This window comes from Ruditapes philippinarum, unplaced genomic scaffold (genome assembly GCF_026571515.1).
Source record: "Ruditapes philippinarum isolate M1 unplaced genomic scaffold, ASM2657151v2 ctg926_1_1_1_1, whole genome shotgun sequence".
In the NCBI taxonomy this organism is placed as follows: Eukaryota; Metazoa; Mollusca; class Bivalvia; order Venerida; family Veneridae; genus Ruditapes; species Ruditapes philippinarum.
In genome coordinates this window covers 180,001-201,455 of record NW_026865541.1, presented here as the reverse complement: position 1 = coordinate 201,455, position 21,455 = coordinate 180,001, and the positions used below count along the sequence as shown (strand labels likewise).

Sequence of the window (21,455 nt, the reverse complement as noted above, 5' to 3'; positions counted from 1 at the left end):
CAAAAATTTCGTAATTCAAGATGTTTTTGTAATACTAAAAAAAAACACCTGGTTTTTATAATTTTTATTATTGTTTGATGTTTTCTTTTTACATGTTCGTGTATTGTGCTTCAGTGAACAAATATATAAATGTTACGAAAAAAAGTAGGTGACAGTGGCGGTCATTTACTAGTAAAGCACAATAAACAGTAATGTGACAACGCAAAAACAAAAATATTACGAAAAGTGTTTAAGAATTTTTGATACAAAAGATTTTGTGATATATACAACAGAAATTAATTATTTGATAAAAAATTTATCTTCAGTTTGGAAGTGCATGATTTATGATTTTTGGTGTGTTCTTTGAAGTGTATCGGATATTGACTAATAGATTTTGTGTCGGATATTTTAATAGATTTTAACTTTGAAACTACAAATGTTGTGTCAATCATTCTGTTCTTGTATCATAGTTTGGGGACCTTTCTGTTGAAAATGTGTCAGAGTTAAATCGTATACATATACATGCACAGTGCGTTAACTGGAGTGCAGGTATTAGTTACCCGCACTCCAGAGCATGCCCATTGATTGGCTCATTTTTGCTGGGGTTTACATATTGTGACGGCAGAGAAAGGGAAAGCGACAGAAATATCATATTCAGATGTTCGTTCATTGGTTCCTTTTTGCCGGGGTTTCATATTGTGACAACAGGGAACGTGTTTTTATGTTTGACTATGATACAAAAGAGAAAGAACATCAAAACACTCGGCAATCTGATTAATACTCGGGGGCTACGCCCCCTCGTACAAATCAGATAGCCTCGTGTTTCGATGCTCTTTCTATTACTTATTTATGGATAATGCTGAAATAATGATAAAATTATTTTCATCCCCAACAATTGCTTAATTTGTGTAATGAATTATCATTGCTAAGATCTCATTATTTGAGATGAGAGTTAATTAATAGCTCACAGCTTACAGTTTGGATCCTCGTGCCTGGTGGCAAAGTCTGAGCACTTTTGGTTTTAACTGTCCCCAACTGCCTTTTCATTATTGGATAGGTTATCTTCTTTATAGTAACTCTAATTTTAAGCTCTAAATGCCTGTTTAACTTTATGTGATAATATTTCTTGTGAAAGCTTTTATTGAACTTGCACACATATTATTTATATTAGGACATTTTATAATGAAACATTGCAACACACTCAGAAAAAGACTGTTTTCACTCTAAAAACTCAGTTCTAAACCTCCTAGAATTGTGATAAGCACTTAGTTAATGCTACCAACAGATGGAAACATAGAAGTTTTGCTTTAAGTAGCCTGTTATCACTTTTACTATAATACATTGTACTTGGTTCCAAACCACCAGAATCCCAAGTTATTAGCGCTTGCCACCAGTAAGTCAGTCAGGCCAGATGGCACATGTCTGCAGTTTGACCAGGCTCTATGTACTGTAGTTTCTGTACATTGTATTTTTATTGTGAAATTCCCCTAAAATTAAAAATAAACTGTTACCGGGCAAGTTTATTTCTCAAACCCAGCAGGTTATGGGTTTAAAGTAATACTGTTATATATACATGTATATATTATACCTGTTAAATAATTATAATGGTAACAAGGAAGATGTCTTACAAAAACATTGTTAATATATGTGTATAAGGCTTTTGTCCAAGTATTCATTTACAATTCTAAACATTGTTTCGGTACTTTCTTATCGAGGTTTCACATACTAGTATAGCTAATTGTTGCTTTAAATAGTCACAACCAAAGATAATGTTTGCTTGCGCTTCATTTCTCAATCATTTAACATACATTTGTAATTTTTTTGAAAAATATGTTTTCAAGGTTACAATTGTACTAGGTATGAAAACTGTGACTAAATGTACCCTCTATATAACATATAGACATGGTCGTATTGTTTATGAAAACAAATTCTTGAACAGTGAAGATAAAAAAAAAAGATTATTCCAAAAAAAGCCTCAAAAAGGTTGGTGTTTTAGATAGAAAAATTAAAATATACAAGTACAAGAAACGTTTAATTTATACTCTTCATGATAATTATGTCAAATATTTCCTCATTGTGTTATGTTAACAATACATGTGGCTTGGAAATAATGAAAACATATAAATAAGCTTACCTGTAAATCCATTAAAAGATAGGACTGAATTTGATACCCAATGAGACTATAAACAGCTGAAATTAATTAGAATTTATGTAAAAATCAATGTGGCTCGCAAGATTTTTACCTCTTATTCTTGTTGTTGAAGCTTATTTTACGTTAAGGAGAGTCTTAATTAGAGAGAATTATGTCACAGATGGAATATAATGAAGGCTTCATGGAAATATTGGTTATTCAATAGATTTTTTTTTTCAAAGATGTTAATGGTTACAAAATATTACATTACATAATAAAGAAGTTCCGTACAGTTGTGTTAATGGTTTCATTACGTTTCTGTTTGTTGTTGAATGCATAGAGAATGCCTAGTTCATATTGTGTCTATCAGTTAAAGGAATTCATAACATGGAATTATTAAATGACGTTGAAATAATTAAACAACAGTGCACTGTTAATATATATATTTACGGCAATCAAATTTGGTGTTGTTTTTGTCACAGTTTTCTCATTTTATTGCATTTTGAATAGAATCATTATAATATATAAAGTTTACACATATTGCAAAAGTCATAGAATAAATTGTTATATCCTTGATTATTTTTTAGTAACGTCACGACCATTTTGCTCAAAGCCCTTGCATATCTAAGTAATATATATATTGTATGTAAAAGGTTTTGTCACTTCACCACAAGGTCAAGAAGTAGTTGGTAATGGAGGTATGATATTAATGCATATACGATGTCTGATGTCAGATGTCGGAAGACTTTTTTTTATCAGTACGTTTTCTTTGAAGACGGGGAGTTTAGATTAAAATTTTTCATTTTCATTTATCACGGTGTTCAGACTGTTAACAGTGGGATGTGACAGACTTTCATGTCATATTTACATTGCAAATTTTAATATATATATATACGAAATGTGTCGACGGATAGTGAAAATTGTACCGCTTTGATTAAAATGTATGGCAGTATAATATAATTATACCTGTCAGATTTATCTCCTTTTGATTAAATATATATATATAGATATTAGAGGTATGAGTCATTGAACTTGGAGATATACAAATTAAATGACAATATTTTTTTACATGAGTAATCAACATTAATGAAGCAAACACGATTTTTTGAAAAGGACTTATAACTGTATGTCCTTCTTAACAGGATTTAATCAGTACTCAGCGGACATGTTCTCATATAAGGTTGAAGTTGTTATTATATATGTTGGATTATAAATGGAAGTTAGTTTGTAAAATATTGTTATCATTATGTCCAACAGTGAAAAATTGGATGGTATTTTTACCATGATATGACAATGTACATTATGAAAGTTTGATGGACTACATTGTGTATATGAAAGACGTTAACTATATCTTAGCTTCGATGGATATAAGGAACGTAATCTCAGTGTATATAGTATCATTAGCCGTGTTTTTAATGTTACTTTCAAATTTACCCGCAAGGTGTGAGACTGATGTGGATGAATGTAACAGTAATGTAACGGCGTGCCAGAACAATGGATCATGCCAGAATGAAAACGGGACCTACAGCTGCTCTTGCCCAGCAAACTTCATCGGAGACATGTGCCAAATACCGGTAAGTTTTAAAAAATATACATTTTTGATCTTCACTAATGATTGTCAATCTTATTAACTTGTCTCACATGGTGTCTCAAAATATATTCCATGATGGTGTAACGGGCAATGTTTGTATGTTTCTGTTGATAATTATCACACATAATGTCTTGAATAGACTTGACTATCATATGTATTGACTGAATAAATAGCGAATACTGTACAAATCATAACCAAACATGAACCATGACATGAACATGACTGATTCTTGGTCTGTACTCGACACAAGAGTAGAATAAGTTGCTGCCAGTAGGCGTTTTGGTTAAGAGTATGTATAATGGTTGTTTATCCTCCACTCAATACATAAAATCTAACAGAAATATCATCTCAGACCAGTGTGAAAGGAATGTTTGTATTTCTTGAATGGTAGAGTTATTGCCCTTGATTTGTTCAAAATTATGTTTTTTGCTGTTGTTTTAATTTTTGTAAGGAGGATCAATTTCTTGTTAAAATGGCATTCCATTATTTATTTTATAGACGATTACATAGAATCAGTAATTTATAACTATTTTAGATCTGTCTTGCTCTGTCAATATAATTACTATAAGTTTTAAATAATGCAATAAAATGATTGGAAAATAGATGCAAAAGTTGCATAAACATTTCACCAGTTTTCAATGATTATTCTAGAAAAAATAAACGTAATGTTTATTCAGTTATTTATGGCTGTATTTAAGTTAAAAGTTTGATATGTAAATTGTGTGGGTTGGTTATCTTGTAAATGCTTAATCATAATACTGGCTCCCGCCTTAAAATGTGATGTATTCAGTGCATACTGTTACATGTACATGCATACATTTGTATAACAAGCAAGATTAGATAACCTTTTGTGTCTACAGTCTTGTTGTCAGGAAAAGTAATACTTTCTGTAATATTTCTATAAAACGTGCTGTATTAATTCATAACAAGTACTTTTTTGGCACAGTTGTGTCGAGTTATTTAAGTTACCCAACAGTCAGCTATATATGGTTTATTCAAGGGTAATGTCCTAGCCTTTTGGTTAACCTAACAGTCAGCTATATATGGTTTATTCAAGGGTAATGTCCTAGCCTTTTGGTTAACCCAACAGTCAGCTATATATGGTTTATTCAAGGGTAATGTCCTAGCCTTTTGGTTAACCTAACAGTCAGCTATATATGGTTTATTCAAGGGTAATGTCCTAGCCATTTGGTTAACCCAACAGTCAGCTATATATGGTTTATTCAAGGGTAATGTCCTAGCCTTTTGGTTAACCTAACATTCAGCTATATATGGTTTATTCAAGGGTAATGTCCTAGCCATTTGGTTAACCTTACAGTCAGCTATATATGGTTTATTCAAGGGTAATGTCCTAGGCATTTGGTTAACCCAACAGTCAGCTATATATGGTTTAATCAAGGGTAATGTCCTAGCCTTTTGGTTAACCTAACAGTCAGCTATATATGGTTTATTCAAGGGTATGTCCTAGCCATTTGGTTAACCTAACAGTCAGCTATATATGGTTATTCAAGGGTAATGTCCTAGCCTTTTGGTTAACCTAACAGTCAGCTATATATGGTTTATTCAAGGGTAATGTCCTAGCCTTTTGGTTAACCTAACAGTCAGCTATATATGGTTTACTCAAGGGTAATGTCCTAGCGTTTTGGTTAACCTAACAGTCAGCTATATATGGTTTATTCAAGGGTAATGTCCTAGCCATTTGGTTAACCTAACAGTCAGCTATATATGGTTAATTCAAGGGTAATGTCCTAGCCATTTGGTTAACCTAACAGTCAGCTATATATGGTTTACTCAAGGGTAATGTCCTTGCCATGAAGCCATCCAGTTAGCTCAATAGGTTGAGCGTGGGACTGTGAATCAGACTTGATTTGGGTTTGATTCCCAGTCATCCTAGAGATTTGGCACCTAACAGTCAGCTTAACAGTTTCCTTTTAAAGAAACATGTAAGATAGTGTAAGTGGCAAATTTAGCGAATGAGCAATGAGCAGACAGAATAAAGCTTCCTGTCCCTTTAAACCTGATAGTACCAAAAGGTGATCAGCCTTTGCATCACCCTTATAGAGCCATCAGGCCAGCCTGCACATCCAGGCAGTCTGACCAGGCTAGATACTGGTGGTAGCTGAATTTTTGTACTCTCATATCTAAAAATTTAAATTCATAGCTGGGCAAATGTATTACACAAATGTTAGCAGGTAAAGGTAGGTTATGGATCTTCCTGGTACATGGTACATTTATAAATAAGACATGAAAAAACAGACAAAACAGATAAGATCTGAATGTACCCTGTCTGAAAATAACAGAACTATATAATACATTATTTGTTTGACATTTTATCATGTATATCATAAATATCTTTAGACTCGCAGGGTATATGATTTAACATATCCTTCATACTAATCCAAAGCTTTAAATGTACAACTAAAAATGTGAATGTCATAATGTATAGATAATTATCATTCAGTTATGTTACTGTTTGAATCATTCTCCTCAAGTCACCATCTTGTTTATTATATTAGATATTAATGATTCATGTCATAATGATATCATTGTGATATATAACATCATAATGTTTGTTGTTGATGACTGTTGACTGAACTGTAACTGTGTATTACGTTGACGGTCTGAAGAGTTTTGTCTTATTTATTTATTAACCCTGCTAAATTTATGAAATGTACTCAACCAACTTTAGAATTTTTACACTTATGTCCATGAGCAGTTTAATTCTTAGCTTGCTCTAAGAGCGGTGCCTGATTCAACCCATGTGACCAGTGCAGACCAAGATCATGCTGCACTGTTTGCTATTCAGTATGTACATATTTTGAATGGTTCATACTCTTTTGCAAACCTCTTTTAGCAAGGTACATGTTATATGTACTTCAAATTATGAACCGATTGTCTTAAAAATTATCCCATTTGCTGATTGTTTGTTCTCTTCAGGTGACAGAAAACTGTAGTGACAATCCCTGTGTGCACGGGACATGTGACATGATTACTACAACACATCCAACCACTAATGTAAGTTTCTATTCTATTCTCTTATATATGTTATGTTATAAAGATGTTGTTTGTACACTTGTTAAAGTTAAAACTATTCTAAATATTCTTTCATAGCTAACTGATTTTTTCTGTTTCCTTTGTTTCAACTTTTAATTGCAAGAATACAAAAGTTTGTTGTATTTATCACCTGGTTGAACCATGTTAAATAACCATGTAGGAATTATATTTAGATTTAGAAATGGGACGTCTGTGTCAAGTGGTTATGGTCGTTGACTTCAAACCACTTTCCGCCCTTTACCACTGTGGATGGGACTTTCACAGTATTCTTTCATACAAGGAAACTATCAAGCTAGCTTACAGAATGTCGATGGTTCTATTCAGGTGAAATAATGCACAAAAGGACACCTAAGGTCTTCCTCCACCAGTAAAGCTGGAGAGTCGCCATATGACCTATATTGTGTTGGTGCAAATTAAAACCCAAACAAACAAACATAATTGAAAAATTTAATTGTGAAATAATGATGTGCTATAACCCGAGTTCAAGCATTGGAATAGTGTGAACCCTGGGTGAAGTGAGCCACCCTTTCCAACGATGATTTTTGTGACCCATTCATATATGATATACCTTTAATATTAAATATGTATATATATGATAAGTTGAAGTAACATCGATTATTTGAATATTTACAGACTCAAGTCAGCACATTTAATTGCACATGCGAAGCTGGTTATGAAGGGTATAAGTGTGACACCCCTATAGATTACTGCAGTGACTTCCCTTGTGAGAACGGAGCCACCTGTGTATCTAATACAGCTTTACAGAAATATACATGCACCTGTGTTACAGGTAACTATTTTATGAAAACCAAAACAATTGTCCAGTTTTACTTCATTGACAAATGTTTTTAACAACTCGATTCATCATTTGGAGCATGTTCTATAGCCTGGGATTCAAACCTAATGACATGATGTTCATAATACCAAGGGTTTACTGCAAGACTGTTGCAATTTCTTCTTTATTTCAAGTTACTGTTGTTTTGTAGTCAACCCTCGACTTACATTATGCTCTTACTAATTAAGCTCTAAAATGAAACCATCATTCATGAAGTGAGGCTGTGATCATGTGACTGAGATGAGAGTCTTAACCCAGACATTGAGGATTCAAACCTCACTATATTTCCCCACATAAAGTTGTAGTCAGCAAGACCAGGAAGTTGATTCCTGAATGGTTTAGATATGTGCAAAATGTTCCTTACATTTAAAATTAATTTGAAAATGTATTTAGGGAGAAAAAATTAAGAAATTTTAACAGTATCTACTAGTAATAATAATACTTATACATTTTCAGGGTTCACTGGCGAAAGATGTGAACAAAATATAGATGACTGTGTATTTAGTGTCTGTTTGAATCATGGTACATGTGTGGATGGTGTTGACATGTTTACTTGCCAGTGTGGAAAGTGTAAGTATATATTAAATACCGCCTCCAGGGTCGAAGGGTTAGCGTCGATGACTTCTAATCCAGTTACCTCTCTGGCATGGGTTTGATCGCCGGGAGATGCTTTGGTAGTTTAGCGTGGAGGAAGGTAGTCTAGTACTGGTGTAACTTTTCGGGAATGATGGTCAGGAAACTACCCGCCTATATGACTGAAATACTGTTGGGAAAAGGCGTGAAATGAAACAAACAAACAAATATTGAATCCCCTCCCCCTCCCCCTTTTCACCAAATGTTTTATGCTAAAGACTAGTTCAGCTTTGAATTTGGAACTGGCCATTGTAAACTTTAGGGATTTCTTGTAAGACTAAACAACTAAACAACTGGAATATAGTAGTTGAAAGTATTTTATCAAGTTACAATGCACATGGCTGGCACTATAAATTAATTAATGTATACTGTATATTGTTTGTCTCCCTTTACAGAATATGGATGACATGAGTTATCACCCTTTATATAAACTGTACAAATGTACATGAATTCCTGTTAAAAGATCTCGTATTTTATACATGACATCCTAGAAGTATCATTTCTCCATTACAGTTCATACAGGGTCTACCTGCGAGACTGATATTAATGAATGTGAAATCACTCAGCCATGTCAAAACCAGGGTAAATGCTTCAACGAAAATGGCTCTCCGGGGTTCAACTGCAACTGTGGCAACACAGGTTACACAGGTTGGTAGCACCTATTAATTCTAACTATTATATCTACAACAAGTGTACATTTTCACATTGTAAATTTTCACATTTTTGTCTTCAAAAGAATATTTTCTCATTTTTGTCTTAAAATGTATATTTTGACACTTTTGTTTTCAAACATAATTTTTTAAAACATTTTTAGGGATTTTCTGTGAAACTGATATCGATGAATGTACCACTCAACCGGGTATTTGTCTGAATGGGGGAACCTGTACCAACACAAATGGAAGCTATACATGCAATTGTAGTCTTGGATACAAGGGAAAGAACTGTGAAATCCCAGATTGTGGTGCGGTCAACTGTGAAAATAGAGGCATATGTAATATCGTACAAGCTAAATGGAAATGTACCTGTCCTCAGTACTATGAAGGTAAGGAGTCTCGATCTATAATTTAAAATTTTGTGGAACCTGTTTCACTTAAAGGCCCATTATGTCTTAGAAATGCTATAATTATTATTTCTCAAAATCTCTCTGTCTCAGAGTTTCCAAAAAAAAGTACTCATTTGCCATGTATATAAACTATCTTTTGCTTATTTTGCTCTGTTTGCAAATGATATATTTAGTGAATTAGTATTTTTTTATAGAAGTCAAAATACTATTTTGTTTACATTGTACTACCTATACAACACACCACTGCAAATTCAGTGCTACTTTTTCAATTGTTGAATATCTAACATGCTCTTAATCAATTATTAAAACAAAATGTGCCTTTGAATGACAATGTACATGTATATTCTTAAATTTACACTAAAATAGCAATGTATGATTCTATTTTTTTACTTAAATAACAATGTATATCTCTTAAATTTACACTTAACTGACAAAATAAATCCTTAAATTTACACTAAAATGACATTGAAAGATTATTAAATTTTGATACATTTAAATAGAAACGTAGGATTCACTTAATTTTCCTTTAAATGGAAATGTACAATTCCTAAATGTACACTTAAATGGCAATGTACAATTCCTAAATTTACTCTTCAAAGGCAATGTACAATTCCTAAATTTACAATTAAATGGCAATGTACAATTCCTAAATTTACATTTTGAGGACATTTACAGAATAATGAATGAAAAAATCAAAACGAAGAAATGAAAATTTTGCCTGTGTCAATTTTGCCTGTGTCTCCCTTTAAAATTCCTAAATTTACAATTAAATGGCAATGTACAATTCCTAAATTTACTATTAAAAGGCAATGTTCAATTCCTAAATTTACTCTTAAAAGGCAATGTACAATTCCTAAATGGCAAATTACAGTCCTGAAATTCACACTTAAAAGGCAATGCAGGATTCCTAAATTTAACCTTGAATAACATTATAGCATTAGATGATTCGTTTTACATTGAAATAGCAACTGAAAAAAAAAGATAAATCTTATCACTTAAGTTTTGAAGTTAGATTTACCGGTATATATTTTATTAACAGTCATCTGCAAATCCTATTTATTGTTGGATTAACTTCAATGATATATCAAAAGAAACATTAAAAACATTTCCTTTGATGTAAGGAATGAATGCAAACAGTTTGAAGGCAAAATGATTAAGCCCCCAATTCTACATAAAAACACTACATAAAAAATATTTCTTAAAAAAATTATAAGATATGTTTTAAGGATGTTCAGATATATACACTAGTCTTCAAAAAGCATGTTTAACAAACAGTAGTTTATTCATTGTAATCAATCATTTCTAAATAAAATTAGGTCTAAAGCTCAGAGATTATGTCTTGCAGTTAAACAGTATTGTTGAATATTGTGATGATGTTGTTGTTGTTTTTCCTCCCAAATATTTGAGTGGGTATATTTGAAAATATCTTATCTAGAATTCCCAATTTATCATTTAGAAACCTAACAGAATTAATACCTCATTTTGCACCTGCTATATTTATTTACTTGTGCAAATGCATGTTTGGATATTACCCCACGTAGAGGTAATATAAGTACATGTTTTGAGACAGGGCAGTTTTTTGTCAGAATTGAAAAGTGTTAATGTTTATGTTAAGGTGTTTAACTCATCTGTCAGCTAGCCTAGCAAATGTTTTATCTTTAAATTCTCATTGCTGTTATGTTCCAACTTTAGTGCCTCCAAGTTATGAAATGTTCTTCTTTATGAAAAAAAAACTTCAAATTATGTTGTAAGAATTGGAATAAGGTGAAACCCTATTGATGCCTGAGGCAACTTAATTTAAACATTTCAGGATTTTTGTTTGTTTCTATGTATAGATATATATAAATACATTCATCATTATGGTACCTTGAACTGTATTTCACCAAAAAATAAATTGTTTAACAGTGGTATTTTAGATCTTTTATCTATATATGTATATATTTTAAGTAAGTCACATTGAAAAACAGAAAAGAAGATATTATTGTTGTGAAAACTATTTAAGGATATTTTATTAAAACAAATGAAAGGCGAGAGTGATATTAGTGGTGTTTTACCTGGAATTATTGATTTGAATCAGGGATACAAAATTAGCATTGCTTTTCCTGTAACTACATAAATCAACACTATACATAATAAAAGAAATAATGGTATAAGAAATAAAAAAACTGTAAAAAGATTCTTCAGAAAAAAATCTGTGGCATATTAATACACATATTTTGTAAGTATAGTACACAATTATACTTTGGAATTTCTTTACCAGATTTTATGAAATAATAATTTGATAATAAGTTTAGTCATTGAATATGAATATGAAGGCTGAGTGAAAATTTTAACCACACTAAATATTGAAATGGACCAAATTTAATCTGGACAAAAACTATTTCTCATTTTAGGGGAATTTTAAAAATAAGGTACTTACTGATTAGTGAACTGAGGATTTTGCATGATTTAAGCTCATTCAAACATAAGTATGTAAACAATTATTATTTGTGTAAAAAAATCACTTTTACGTTTTAATAGTATATCAAACAAAACCTGTTATTACTTGATTGTGTTGGAGATTTGTAACGTATTGGTTTTAATAGTTTAACAGAAATTACAATTCTGTAAATATAGGGGTGGTAATTTACTATCTACAGTCTTAAATTAGGTACTTACACGATGTAAATGATGGTTGTATATTTATTTAGATGATGATGTGTAAATAAGGTGAATTAACCATTTTAGTTTATACAGGTATAAAATCTGTCTATACCATAAAAATCTCTACACTGACCCCCTCTAGGCTAATAACTTGAATTTCTGTTTGGTATAATAGTCACTAAACTAACTTTATCTCATGTCTTTCCTGGATTTTATACATGTTTTCTTACTGGATTTTCATATAAATATAATGTTTCTGATGTAAGTTGTGGGATATTTTTATCAACAAAATAACAACATCAACAAGGTACATTTTATAAGAGATTAAAATGTTACTTTTAACATAAATAGATGTAAATGATTATCCTTATTATGACTTGGATAATTTACTTGAAATTAATAAACAAGAAAAAACAACAACAAGAATCAAGTTATATGTTTTTACCTTTAGGTTTGGTTAATTACAGAAAGGAGTTTATAATAATTACAGTATATGGTTTTTTTTAAATAGTACAATGTATATAATTATTTATCTATTAAAACATGTTACTTTCTTAACTTAAATCAGTTATTTGACTTTGAAATTTATTAAAATTATTAAAGACATTGTTATTTTTAGATGTCTAAATGGTCATGATAAGCACTTTTAGTGATAAATCTGATAATAGGCAAACAGGTTGAAAAATGTAGCAAGAGTACAATTTATCATTAATAAAAAAGTTGGTAAAATGATTTGACAATGTTTGTGAGAAAGTCACAAGAACATATACTAGCATTTAAAAATTTAGGGTGTGATATATTTCACTGATATGACATGTGATTTCTTGTAGTTACTTAAATGTTGTTTTAGTTTATTAAGTGAACAAGTATGTGAAATAATGGTTTGTTTATGATGACATTTTTTCATAATGTAAAAAATAATGTTTAACTTATAATAAACATGATATTATATCAGCATACTTGTTTGTTATCTTAAGATGTTATGTTTAAAGCAAATAGTTGGAAAAAATGCCTACAGCATTGAAATGTCTGTCTATACTACTAAATTTCTGTTATGGACTTGTCCCACTTTTCATTTGGAAAAGTCCACTGTTATTTTAGGGAGTTTCAATACAAAAATTGAACTGATTAGGCAAGTCCTTTGCCAATCAATACCTTTAAAAACAAATCAACTACAGCAATGATATGTCAATATTAAGTTATAACTTAAAAAAAACTGGTTCAATTAGAATATTATGTAAACTATAAGTTAACAGAAGGAGAGATTTCATCACATAAATAAATTCATATGTTCAGCATAGTAATAATTTAAGCTTATATCTTAATGAAATATGAACATAACACTAAGAAATGATAAAATATCTTGTCTTTCTGTGATAGAAAAGAAGAATGTCCTGGATATTGATTATCTAGGTGTCTTGCTTATACTTTTTTTTGTGGTTAATCAAGATCTCTATTTAGTATCATATGTCAGTATGTTATTTATTGTAATATCACTGTCACTGATATTCTTCCCAATAAATAATGGAAATTTGAGTATAGTAAAAAATCATATGACAACTATATAAGAAATAATGTTAATCCCGACCATGCTAACTTTGTAAAGTGGACTCACCCTGCTTTTAAATTAGCAACATAAAACAGCTAGAATTGAGCTGTCAGCAGTATAGACAGTCAGACGACATGACTGACCAGAAACAGGTCTTTGTGACCTTCTATGAATTGTTATTAAAGGGACTCGACTGAGGTGTTTCAGCATGACTGGACTTTAATGAAATATTTTTTTCCAGATTAATGTTCCATTTGATGAAAGTTTAGACCAATGACTTATTTGCGAAATTCTGTCACCCTGTTTTTCCAGAATAATTATTTTAATTGTGAAAAGTAACCCAAAAATGGAATGGCATTTTCACTCAAATCAGTCTAAGAATAGCACAAAAATAGGATTTTCAATTACATTCTTTGTATTTTTCTTAATTATCGTTTGCATAATCTTTCTCTTTTAAGTGCCCCAGCTGAAATATGTACGAAATTCAAATTTTAAATTATTTTATGTTTTTAAGGCTTTTGGACCTCTAGGCACGGACCTCTAGGGAGTGCCTTTAATGCAATAAGCATTCAAAAGGTGTAACTTTTCTGCATGAAAAATGGTGATCTTTGGATAAGTTTATTATAGTGTCAGAAGAAAAGTCTTTACAGTTTGTTGTATATTAGTTAGAAATTTTCCTATGATTTATTTTATCAAATGATTTATTTATGCAAGAAAAAAAACACGAGTTTCTCATGGTTCAATATGACAGCTTTTACTTCATCATATTTATTTAATGATGATATGTTTACTTCTGTAGGAGAACTTTGTGAGATTAAAGGTCCATGTGCAGATCAACCCTGTGTTAATGCTAACACAGAGAGTTGTACTCAGGATGTGACTGCAAACAACTATACCTGCCATTGTAAACCAGGTAAAATAATATTGCATTTTTTAGGATATGATAATACATGTATATATATATAATTATATACCATAATTAGTATTTTAAGATTCTGTGCAAGGAATTTTGTCTTTGAAAAATGCAGCTGCACCAATCATCTGTTATTAAACTCACCTGTCCAGTCTAAATACTAGACAGCACCTTATTATAATACAAGGGCATATTTCAATAGATGTTATTCGGAACTCAGCAAATGTGGGTTTTTCCAAGTTTATCCTGGGGTACAAACAAACTTTTACCATTATAGCTTCATGGTGCACTTCCCGTCACAATAGATTAGTCAACCTGTTTGCACTTATTTTCAAAGTTGTAACTGTAAAAGTGTGTTTGTACCCCCTGACTAGCTGGGAAAAAATCCAAAATATTCTTAATTCCGGAGTAAGTCTATATCTGTCACAAATACATAATTACTGCGTAAGACTACACCTGTACTCTCATAGTATGAAAGTGTTATATATTTATATAAATGTCATTATGTTTCAGGTTGGGAGGGACAGACATGTGATACTGATATAAACGAGTGTTTAAACCTTGACCTCTGTAAAAACGGAGCTACGTGTGTAAACAGTCAGGGATCATTCCGATGTGACTGTACTCTCGGATTTACCGACCAGTTTTGCGGGACCAACATTGACGAGTGCGCATCATCTCCTTGTAAAAATAATGGTTATTGTATTGATGGAATAGGACAGTTTGAATGTAACTGTACTGATACAGGTTAGTTTTGTTAAGAACTCGTACAGGGGTGACATGACAACTTATTCAATTTTTGTTGTAATTTTGCACAAGTTAAAGTAATATGATTGATGTTTCCTGTAGAGAGCAGAGGCACAAGTAAATTTCTGTCTTACTATCTTCCTGTGGTTTATTTTTATATAACTCTGCTAAATATCTTAAATGGACTTGCCCAATTTTCAATTTGGAATAAACCATTCATCATTTTTAGGGAAAATTTCACAGTATATATGGACTAAATACAGTAAACAGTGCAGACCATGATCAGACAGCTAGGACACCATGATCTGCACTGGTTACATGGGTAGAATCTGTTGTCACCAGCAGGTTAAGGGTTAAAGTTCAGCCTTTTATTTTTTTGTTGATGTGGGGTGAATATGATAAGAGGTCATTTTAAGGGTTTCTATTCCTGAAATAGATGAATATCTAATAGTGAAAGAACAATAAGTTGACATTCCTTTAGTTTTTAAGCCAACTCCTTCCTGTAATGTGAAGGAGTAAGTCTTCTCTTCCATCTGGGCAAAATTATTCTGTTACACTAGTAACAACACAAGTATATATAGTTTTCATTAATATATAATGGTTAATGCAGTGAAGTATTAGAAACATTTATAGTAGAAATGGCTATACGGGATAGTCTTTATTTATTCTATGAATAATTGATTATTAACATATGTTACATAGCCATGTTTTCAATTCTGTATGTATGTTACTCTTGAATAGTTTATTTTTGACATGAATGATGCCTCTAAAGAATGTGTAAAGCTGCCTAGTTCTTTGACACTTTAAGGCCTTTGGTTAGAGGAAAGGTGAATAAATATTGGAATTTAAGAAAGATATCATTACATTAATACCTGTATTTACATTGTTTTTTATAGATTTAAATGTCTCAAGTTATTTTTAGAGTTTTCCTTAACATATAACATGTTTTCGCACACAATGTCAGGGTTCATTGTGGCAGGCAGTGTTGTTGGTTGGAGTTACTGATTCAGATCATTGCTGTTGCAACTTGAATTTGATTCAGACAGGGGTGGGGACAAGGGGGATGAGTGTTCTGAGTAAGACATCTATCCAGTTTATGGAATGCTAGTGGGTGTACACAGGTGCTTAGCAAACCTGACATAATACATGAGGGACTCATTTAATATGATAAAGCTGAAAGTAGCTTTACATTCACAATAACGAATGCATGCATAACCTAAAATCTTTTAAATAAAACAAAACTAATTGTGTTTTCACAAATTGTTTTTTGTGACCAGGTTACGAGAATGTAACATGTGAAGTGGATGTAAACGAGTGTGAAGACAATAACCCATGTTATAACGGAGCTACGTGCAAAAACTTAGAAGGAAGTTACGAGTGTCAATGTACAGATGATTTTGAGGGCCCGAAATGTGAAGTGAAGGTAAGATAAACACTAGACAATAATTGTTAGGTTTGTGTTTATCTTGTGTCAGAGGAAGATTAATTCATCATTGTGTTTATAAAATATATTTGATTTGTTTGTATAGTTGACCACAAAGTTTTCCTCACCTTGCTGAATTGTGTGTATTAGCAGCCTTTTCTCAATGTTTATGGGAATTTCATAATCAAAACATTGTATACAAAAATAGAGCTTGCAACAGTACCTAAGAGCCATGTTTGGATCTATGCTGCTGGCAAAGGCTAATCACACTAGTTCCAGCAGGTAAAAAGTAAAGATCAGTCAGATTGACCAGCCATTACCCATTTACATTATTGATCAGGCATACATTTTTTAAAAATGATTATTTCTAGCAAGTTTGAAATTGTGGTACATTAAAGATTTCAAATAAAGTTTATGCATTTCAATTGTAATTCTATTACTGAATGCAAATTTGCACCTATTTTCTAAAATTTGTAAGTGTAAGAAATCAATATCCTTAACTTTTATGATATTTATTTATTGCCATCTATTAGGCCATATAAATTGATGGTGTATGTGTAATATTAGGATAATGTGCTGAAAATCAAGGTCATGAAAAGTGATAGTCATACTAAAGGACTGGCAAGCATTTCAGTTAGTGTTGAAAGAAAGTATAATTTTGAAGTAATTCTTCCCTCTACAAGTCAGTTATAGTGCATGCTTAACAATTCATGTATGCAGTTCCTAGAAATTAGACTGATAACAGTTCAGTCTGACTACATAAATGTGCAGGACACTCAGTCTGGATCTTTAGGCAAAATCCTGTAATTTTAATGGCCACAATTACGATAAATATTTAATAATGATTTTTATAATTTCAGTCTCAAGCATTGATGGAGGATGATATAACGTGGTATATTGTGGGCCCTGTCATAGCCCTGGTCCTTATACTGATAACTATAGGTAACTTATACATATATTATACAGTCTTCCATTTCTGCACTTTTTTCATAGATTTATCATTAATTGAATTTAGAGTTGATGCCACATGTTTTTCTGTAAATCTGGTAAAAATGTTTTGCAACATGCCTTTTTTCATGCATCAAAGCTCATGGAAGATAGGCTGAGGGGTTTGCCTTAGACAATGCAGAGGTACAACTTTGGTATTGATTTGAAAATCACAGGGTGACCTAAGCTTTGACCATGTAAAAATAAAACCAGAAATTTACAGGTCAAGTAACTTATAACAAAGAGACATTGCAGAGGTAGCCTAGGCAGCTTTCTTTATAAAACATTGGATGGCCTTTAGATATATACCTGTATACCAGTGATGGTTTCTACTGTTTTAAGTTATAAGTGTATGAAATACAAAAACAGTAATTATTGTATTGATAAGTACAGTACATGTACTTAGAAAAAAATTGCTGGTTTTTCAAAACATTCTATTTTTATTACAGACATATTGAAATTATTATAAGTAGCAAATTTATCATGTAAAAATTCTTAAATTTAGAAATCTAAAATAAAAGTAAAACGATAATTTCATTTTTCAGGAGTAATTTGGTTTTTGCTTTGTGTACGTAACAAGCGAGCAACACGCGGAGCTTACAGTCCGAGCAGACAGGAAGTGACGGGATCGAGAGTGGAACTCGGAAATGTTATGAAGAAACCACCTCTAGAACGATTGATATGATCCAATCAGAGATCAGCCTTAGTGAACATAATAGATAATCATAATGCGGGTCTACTTTGCAATAGAGTTAAACTTGCGTCCAATCATTAAGTGATGTCAGTGTGAAAACGAAAATATTGCCAAAATGATGCCAGGAACTTCATATTTGTGCTGATTATTTTCCAAATGTTATCTGTGTCAGTGAGTAGTGTAAGTGTAAGATTAGTGTAAGTTTCGAATAACACTATGCAGTGGTGTTAAGTTGATCTGTTTTGGATTTAAATAAAGGTCAGTATATGTGACAGGGACTTGAAGAATTGACAATATATGAGAATCAGAGATGTCATGTAAAGTGATGCTGGTGGGGCATGTATTCAAGCAGATTTTATTATCCAAATATTATGATATTGAAAGTTTAATGTGATATTAACATTATTTTTATGTTTTTTCTTTATGGACATCCTGGAAGGGTGAGATTATGCATTTATTGTTGTGTATGATAACAATATATTAAGGAACACTTACTTACACATGTATTCATAGAGCTTTAAGTGCCAGTATTGCTATTAAAGGGAAGTAATTCAGAAAGTATCTAGTGGAATATTAAAGGATCCTACTTCAGTGTCCTGTGCCAGAACATTTCTTTACTCTTTTTCGCTTTGCCATTGGTTGATTTATAAAATAAATTTATATGACAGCTAATCAGAAGCTTTGTGACATAGAACCAATGAGATTCTAGATTATTTTAGGACACTAAATGAGTTCTGTTCATAAGCATGACATAGAAAATGATAATAATATACTAACAAAAAGTGATTAAACATACAGACAGATTTTGATTATTGATATAATAATGTAATTTATAAAATCTTTTGGACAAACTGTAATGTTTTACGTTAGACTGCTGCAATATTTCATGTATTCTTCTATGTTGGTCTTGTCCAGATTGCTCGACTTTGGCAAGGAAAGTGTGCTATTTGAAATTCCTTGATATTTATTTGGAATGAAATAAATTAACTCATTGAGGTTATTTAATTATTCATATATAGAGGCTAGATTTTGTTACGTTATTTAGAATTACTTGAATTAAATTATTGGAATAATTTTTATGCAGTATTATATCAATAGATTATATCAGATTTTGTACTATTGTCAGGACTTTAACCATAATTGTAACCATCTTTGTTATTTTATGTTGAATACCCTTTCGTTGAAAATTATAATAGTCAGTGGTAACTTGAAATCTAACATTTTGATATTTATGTTTGGTTTTAAGTCAACACACATCATATGGTAATTTTCAAGTTTAACTTGTGATTTGAGGTTGGACCAAGAATACCACACATGCATTTTCTAAGGAGAGCAGGCACCTGGGTTGAACCACTGACAATATCCTCTGTAATCTAGCCAAGGTTAGCATGATTGTAAAATGAATTTCAAAATACAGGTTGTGATGTTTATTACTTATTACTTCTAGAAATTCTGAGTTAACTTTTAAGTAGCGAAGGAATTATTGTTTTGTAGGTATTGCATGTGTAAATGAAATGCTGGTAAATCATGCTGTTTTTATAAACATATCAAATTGTGGTTAGTATTAATTCATGCCATTAATGTTGTCATCCTAACCTATTTGTTTACAACCATTCCATTATAGTACATATCAAAACAGAGTTTTTTTATAACAATGTACAGAACTATTTTTTATAGAATGTTTATATTGTATAGTTAATTTAATAGGAGTTACAATTGTGCATAGAAAATGTGTATGTTTTTTGTCAAGTTAGTGATTTAAACAGAACGATGTTGAAGTTGTTATATCATTTCCTTTTTCAAGTTCTTTATTTCTGTTTAAGCTCACCTGATTACATAACATAATAGCAAGTATTCCAGTTATCATTGGAAGAAAACAGGTTTATTTACAATCTCTTGTAATTTATTATTGGATTTTGTCAAAACTTATACATAATTTATACAGTGCCATTCCAGATTTCCTCAATACTTTTAAGTTTGTCTTTTGATTCAAAGTTTTCCGTTTTATTTATACAAACAAAAAATGACTCACACATTCAAATAGATCTATATATAGCTGAACAAAAGGTATAATCAGTTTTTATGAAACAATTTGTTAGTGACTGACATAACCTTTTTAAGAATACTTGCATGTCCATTTAATTTCATGTTTAAATTGAAGTAAATATTTCTGATTGATCTAATATTTTCAATGAACTGATTGTTTTTAATTCTTTTAAATGAATATTTTTGCTTGAATTTTAAGTTTTTGAAATATTTACTCAATAATTGAAGTATTGAGGCCTAAAAAGATTTTTTAAAGTATTTATAGAAATTTACATGTAGCATATAGTACGCATATAGCAAATGCATGTATATAACTGTAATACACTAGTATACATGTATATATATATATATATTATGTATATATATAAATTAATGAATGTTTGTCAGTGATTTTGACAACATATGCTGAAAATGATTACAGCTGTTTTTGTTCCAGCAATATCTTTTTCATCATCATTGTTATCATCATCATCATCATCATCATCATCATTGTTTCAGAAGCAATTAGCTAAGACATAGATATATAGTAATGTCTTTCTGACATTTCTATCTCTTTTTCAGAACTGTCATCATCATTATTCATCATTAATCATCATCACTAAAAATAATCATCACTACATTTCTATAGCAACAGCAAAATCATCAGAATCATCATAATCATGTTCATCATAAATATTATTGAATGAAATCACAACTTACCAAACATTTAAGCTTTAGAAAACTACAGAATGATGGCTGTTAGAAGTTTGGGCTATATATAATGTTATATCCCATGTCATTTCATCATATATAATCTATCAAAAAAATTCATAACTGTTAATAATGATATAATTAATGATTTCAGTTAATTCACTGTCTTTACTTGTATTTTGTTATATTTGTTTTATGTTCTCTGAAGATTATGTTTAATATACATTTTTGTCTAATTTTTGTTTGAAAAAAAAAAAAGAAAATATCTCAATCCAAACTGACACTACATCCAAACTGGTTTCATGGCAGAAATTTGTGACGAAAGTCAGAATATGACTTATATATAAGATAGTTGTAAAAATACATACTTGTTTAAGAGTCCTCGAACATATTAGTATATTCTCTAGACAGCTGCAAAAAGAAGATAAATGAAATCTTTTTTTTTTTACTTTCATGTTTATTTCTGTTCCTTTAATA

At 31.0% G+C, this 21,455-nt stretch overlaps 1 protein-coding gene across 1 annotated transcript in view; it reads left to right on the top strand.

Moving 5' to 3' along the window:
- LOC132729473 (protein crumbs-like) overlaps window positions 1-21,455 on the top strand; it is a 48,387-nt gene that overhangs the window by 26,575 nt on the left and 357 nt on the right. Inside the window, exons 17-27 of the mRNA XM_060715245.1 lie at window positions 3,552-3,684; window positions 6,639-6,716; window positions 7,389-7,545; window positions 8,047-8,160; window positions 8,737-8,871; window positions 9,038-9,265; window positions 14,278-14,391; window positions 14,905-15,138; window positions 16,416-16,561; window positions 17,422-17,503; window positions 18,094-21,455. The exon at window positions 18,094-21,455 is cut by the window's right edge and continues 357 nt beyond it. Coding sequence (XP_060571228.1) covers window positions 3,552-3,684; window positions 6,639-6,716; window positions 7,389-7,545; window positions 8,047-8,160; window positions 8,737-8,871; window positions 9,038-9,265; window positions 14,278-14,391; window positions 14,905-15,138; window positions 16,416-16,561; window positions 17,422-17,503; window positions 18,094-18,233 — 1,561 coding nt within the window. The 3' untranslated portion in view covers window positions 18,234-21,455. The remainder of the gene's footprint in view (window positions 1-3,551; window positions 3,685-6,638; window positions 6,717-7,388; window positions 7,546-8,046; window positions 8,161-8,736; window positions 8,872-9,037; window positions 9,266-14,277; window positions 14,392-14,904; window positions 15,139-16,415; window positions 16,562-17,421; window positions 17,504-18,093) is intronic.